At 52.1% G+C, this 5,310-nt stretch overlaps 1 protein-coding gene across 7 annotated transcripts; it reads left to right on the forward strand.

The window, feature by feature from the left end:
* The first annotated feature begins 1,348 nt into the window (after positions 1–1,348).
* On the forward strand, positions 1,349–4,888 carry LOC100274028 (uncharacterized). 7 transcript variants are annotated; one of them, XM_008660079.4, is made up of 6 exons: positions 1,349–2,223; positions 2,594–2,639; positions 2,746–3,750; positions 3,832–4,214; positions 4,342–4,402; positions 4,496–4,888. In XM_008660079.4, the coding sequence occupies exons 3-6, from the start codon at positions 2,824–2,826 to the stop codon at positions 4,598–4,600; spliced, it is 1,476 nt and encodes a 491-aa protein (XP_008658301.1). In that variant the 5' UTR covers positions 1,349–2,223; positions 2,594–2,639; positions 2,746–2,823; the 3' UTR covers positions 4,601–4,888. The 7 variants fall into 7 exon arrangements, with proteins under 7 accessions (XP_008658301.1, XP_008658300.1, XP_035818051.1 ...); XM_008660078.4 differs by having other exon boundaries at positions 1,350–2,223; positions 2,594–2,664; XM_035962158.1 differs by having other exon boundaries at positions 1,350–2,223; positions 2,594–3,750.
* Positions 4,889–5,310: the final 422 nt, after the last annotated feature.

Raw genomic sequence — 5,310 nt, forward strand, 5'->3', positions numbered from 1 at the left:
CAGATTACCAAACACAGAACAGAGCGGCTCCGTTCCTAGAATCAAAGATAGAACGGCTCCATTCTAATTGGTTTCCAAACACTACCTATTTCACGGGCTGTTACTTGCTCGTTTTAGGTGCTGTGCAGTGCGCAGTAGTCGAGGAGAGGATTAGCAGCACTACTCGTTTGTTCGAAGGTGGCTGTCCAGCTTCCTGCTGAGAGAGAGGTACGCAGCCTGGCACCGGCAACCGCAGCAGTGGGCAGACTGCAAACAGATTCCAGATCTTTTGGCCGCCCTGATCAGCTTCCACAGAGCGCGGCAGGAGGAGGATGCGGGATGTGTGCAAAACCAAGCAGATAAGTGCGTGCACACCGCTGACATAAAGAGGCACGGCCGGGGAAGGGTGTCCTCGAAAAGCCTGCGCACACACTCCCTCTCCTCTCTCCGTTTATGTCCTCTCCTCGCCTTCCTTTTATTCACAGAAAAAAAAGAGCTTTTCACGTTGTTTTCTTGCGTACAGTAGTTACCCCTCCTTTTTTTTTCCAATCTATGCTAGATTTTACTCGGCCATCCCAATATATAAGTCATAACTACATCTATTTTAAAGATTAAGAAATACATTTACCACATGCGATTAATTATCTCTATATCACTGTACACTTGTATAGAGATAGCATGTCTTATATCATATGACAAGAATAAAAAATTATTATAACTTATATATTGTGGTACGGAGGGAGTAACTCAGAACCGCCCATGCATGCCATTGCCAGACGCTGCTGATTGGTATGACATGCGTGCATGTGCAAGCGGCAAGCCCCTGGTGAAAGAAAGCCAGAGAGCCCTAAAAGTTGGTTTGGACGCGCTTGCCTTGGCCTGCCCCTGCGCTGGCGTGCATGCTCTCTCGCTTGCATTTGCTGAGGCCAAGTGGTTGCATGCACGCTTGCATCTAGCGCAGTAGCCTGGCTCGCAAGGGTGAGTGGCCCCCCGCCTTTGTCCTGAAAGAGCCCTTGTTTCTTTCCCACAATTGTAGATCTACATGTCGGTCCGCATCCACACTCTCACACGCATAATGTCCACAGCGCCTGCCGGCCGGGGTTGGGATCATGGGTTGGTTGGGGGGATACAATACAAACCCAAGCATGATTGGTTAGCAAGAAGACCTACTACTAGCTACTACTCTACACTCCTAAGCGCACACACATGCGTGATGAGGTCATGCATCTATATATAAATTGTTTACTACTCCGTCGTCTATCTCCTCGATCCTACGAGAGGGGGATGGTGGCGGCCGGGGCAATCATGAGGTGATAAGTCCCATAAATTAAAGCAGACTGTTCCCCCATCCTGTACCTTCTCTCTGAGAGTCAGATACACACACGCAGCCAGGCCAAGGGCATGACCGCATGATGCACTCATATGCATGCATTCCTCGCCCCCATGCCCGAACTTGAAGCCTGTATCCTTAATTTGCTTTGGCATCGCCCACTCCCAGTTTCGCGAGGCGGCATGTATACAGAATGCTGCTACCATGGCACGAGTAATTGCATCGCATTGCGTCCTTTCCCTTTGCCCCTTGATGACAGGAGTAGGAGCCGTAGCTAGGACCCATGCATGCATGTTCGCTTGGTAGCTCTTGGTTGGAGGTTTATGGCGAGTGATAGCCGAGACGGGAGCCCAAAATCTGGGTCTGATCATGATCTGGGGCAGGATCGGAGGGCGGGGGCCGCCACCGGCCGGCTTTTCTTTCCAAGTGGGGCAACCATTGGCTTGTTGAGACGTGCATGATTTCGTCCTCTCTTTCTCCCGTGCTTTGCTTTGATCATGGCGCCGCGCCGGGCGCCGGCCCCTCCGTCCCTGACCGCCTTGTTTCCCTGCTACCAGCGCAGCAGCCGCTACTTCTTATTTTCTTTCTCGATCGGCCGGCCTGGGGATCGCAAAGCAAAGAGCCACCGCATCCACACCCACACCTCACCCCCCACCACACGCACGCACGCACGCACCAACATAGGCAAACCATTCGTTCTCCCTGCTGCCGTTTTATTAGGAAACTCTCCCCTTTCCGTTTTAGCTTAGTGTCCAGCTGCAAACTTCTCCCCCCAGCTTCTCTTGCTCAGTGTGCATCTCTCTTTGTATTTCACTGTGCTGGCCTGCTTTGTTCCTTCGTTCTGGTTACTATTGGTTGCTGCTTCCAAGTGACGTACCAGAGTGGTGGTTGGCGTTTCAGTATGATTTGATAAGGTTTGGGTCCTCACTCTTCTTGAGCCTCTAATGCTTGCTTTGCTTCCAAGAAGCCATCTATGCTTAGCTGTAGCCCTGTGCCATGCAATGCATGTCGGCTAAGCCTATTCTATTAATTGATCAAATCGAGGCTCGCATTTCTTAGTGTTGACCAACATCCTGTTTTACTGTGTGCTTTAAACGAGTAGAGAGTACTTGAAGATACACAGCCTACCTAATACTAGGATATAGTAACTTTTTTGGTCTAGCTAGTTTATTCTCTGGGACTGGGACTGGGAGAAACCTGTAGAACAACGCCGCCTACGGCCCTAGTCTCTCTCATGTGCATCTCTGTTGCAATGTCCGTGCCTGATTGCTGCTGCCATGCCAGGTTACCTTTGCGTATAGGAGTATTTTTCTTTGGTGGGGAGGTGCGGGTAGGACGAGCAATCTTCTGACCTTGTCCGGACCGGTGTTCATGTCGCCACTATTTATTCATTCATTCATCCATCCATTTTATTCTAATCGCGCCGCTGCGTTCAGTTTCAGGCCCTTCTTTTTTTAAAAAAAAATCGGTATCTAGTTATCTACAACGTTTGACACCTCCTCCCGGACCTCAAGATGACCGGCAACGCGTCTTATCAGCATCTGGGACTGGGAGTCGACGCCACGATGCGCAGCTGCTTCGCCAGCGGCGACGGCAGTGTTATCAGCAGCGCCGACGCGCCCTTCTTCCACGTCCCGGAGTACACACTGCACGGCGGCGGCGGCTTTGGGTTTGGCGAACCCGCAGCGGACGTCGCCGCCTCGAGCTTCTTGGCGGATGGTTCGGTGCTGCTCGCCGGCCAGCTGCTCCGTGCCACCGCACTGCAGAGCGTGTCGCCGGAGGAGAGGCACGGTGCCTACTACGGCGTCACGGGCGGGTCGTCGTCGTACGGCCCGTCGCCCTGGGATGTCACCGTTGCTCACGCGCCCAGCAGGATGACCAAGCAGCCTGTCGCTGGAGAGCCGGAAGGCGGCTGGATCCACGAGTCTTCGTACTACTGCCCGGCGACGTGGTTCTCTGGCGACGGCTTCCGGGACCCGTTCGCCGGGGCGGCGGCGAGCGAGTTGTCGCTCAGGCTGCGCGCTGGGTCCTCCCCGACGGCAGGTGCGGCGAGCGTGAGCCTGCCGGATCAGTCCTCGGAGGTGAGCTGCTCCGGCTTGACGCATTGGAGTAGCGGCGGCGGCCCCGGCATGTTCCAGCTTCCTTGCGGCGGCGCCGGACAGGTGGCGGTGGCGGCACGTCCGGGCCCCATGCACTTCTCGCAGGTCCTGTCGCGGTGGTCCGGGTACGCGGACGTCACGCAGCAGGTGTTGGACGAGTTCGTCATCCGCCTGCTGCAAGACGTGGCCGGGTTCGCCGGCGGCGGTGAGGCGAGCTGCCCGCTGCCATCGTCAAGTTATTGCTCCAAGACGACGTCATCCAACCCGAACCCGTCGGTGTTTGTTAGCTCGGAAGAGCACCACAATGAGCTCAAGAACGACTTCCAGAAACTGCTACAGATAGTGAGTGAGCAGTCCCAATGCAACTCTTGTTTTTCATACTCTACCTGATTCGATGCTAATACTCTTACTTGATCGGTGCAGATGGACCAACGGTGCAAGCAATGCCTGGACGAGATCCAGAATGCGGCGTCGAAGTACGGCAGCCTTGTGCGCCCGGGCGGCGGCGGCGGCGCCCTCTCGACGCTGTTTGCGCAGCGCGCGGTGTCAGCGACGCACCGGAGGCTCAGGGCGCGGATCACCGGCGAGATCGCGGCGGCCACGCGGGGAGGTAATCAGCCGTCGTCGTCGTCGTCGCTGTCGCTGGCCGACAGGGAGCGCAGCTGGGAGTCGGCCTTCATCCAGAAGCACTGGGCGCTGCGGCAGCTCAGGCGCGGCGACCAGCAATCGTGGCGCCCGCAGCGCGGCCTGCCGGAGAAGTCCGTGGCCGTGCTCAAAGCCTGGATGTTCGAGAACTTCCTCCGCCCGTAAGAGTCTCACTAGCTCACACATCCAGAGAAATCTTCAGGCTTCCGGCATCTCTTTCCACATGCAAATGGCATGCAGATGACTTGGTACCATGCAGAACTAAACTAAACTAATCCACATATTCAGGTACCCGAGAGACAAGGAGAAGGAGATGTTAGCAGCCAGGAGCGGACTGAGCAGGAGCCAGGTACAGTTTCTTCATGCTTTTCAGCCTGCCTCAGACCAGATCTCGGCAACTCTAACTGGTTCATCGCTGCGTTTGTTCCATGTGCATTGGCAGGTCTCCAACTGGTTCATCAACGCCCGCGTTCGGCTGTGGAAGCCGATGATAGAGGAGATGTACGAGGATCTCAAGAAGGCCTCCGCAGGAATAATGGAGGCCTGAACAATTAAGTCAGCAGCAGGGATGCAGGTATATAAAGATAAGATGGCTGTTTCCAGATACAAGCATCGCTGCATGCCACCCTGCGATCTACCCATATATATTTGTAATCTCCCTGGCGTGTTTATATAGAACTGCCGGAGTCTGAATCCCGTGCCGGTAGTGAAGCCGGATCATCGCCAGTTCATTTAATTTGGCGCTTGCATGCTGTTGGTCGAGTGGAACTAAGATTTCTTGTTATTTATTTAACCTTAAAATTCCGATCAAATGACTCATATCTCGTTATTGATACTTTTATACTTACAAAATTGCAACAATAAAAAAATATGTCTTGTGCTCATTTTCCTACTATATAAGTGGGTGTTTGGGCGAAGTTAGTATCATATACAAAGGCCATGTACAACCTAAACACTGTTGCACGGTAATTTAAGTATAAGACATAATTAAAATACAACATAATACAGTAGATATATCTAAAACATGTGTCTTACCATATTCATTGTACCAATCAAAACATTTAATAAATTAAAGTGACCAAAATCTTTATTTTCAAAACTAAAGTATAATAAATATTGTAGTTGTTTTAAAGTATTCTAAATTTAAGTTTGGATTTCAGTTTTCAAAACTATAGTGACATTGTCATAACTAAATTATACTGTATTATTTCAAAGTATTTTAAAAACTGTGATTTTCAAAAACTTTGTTTCTAAACA

This window comes from Zea mays, chromosome 9 (assembly GCF_902167145.1).
Source record: "Zea mays cultivar B73 chromosome 9, Zm-B73-REFERENCE-NAM-5.0, whole genome shotgun sequence".
Lineage (NCBI taxonomy): Eukaryota > Viridiplantae > Streptophyta > Magnoliopsida > Poales > Poaceae > Zea > Zea mays.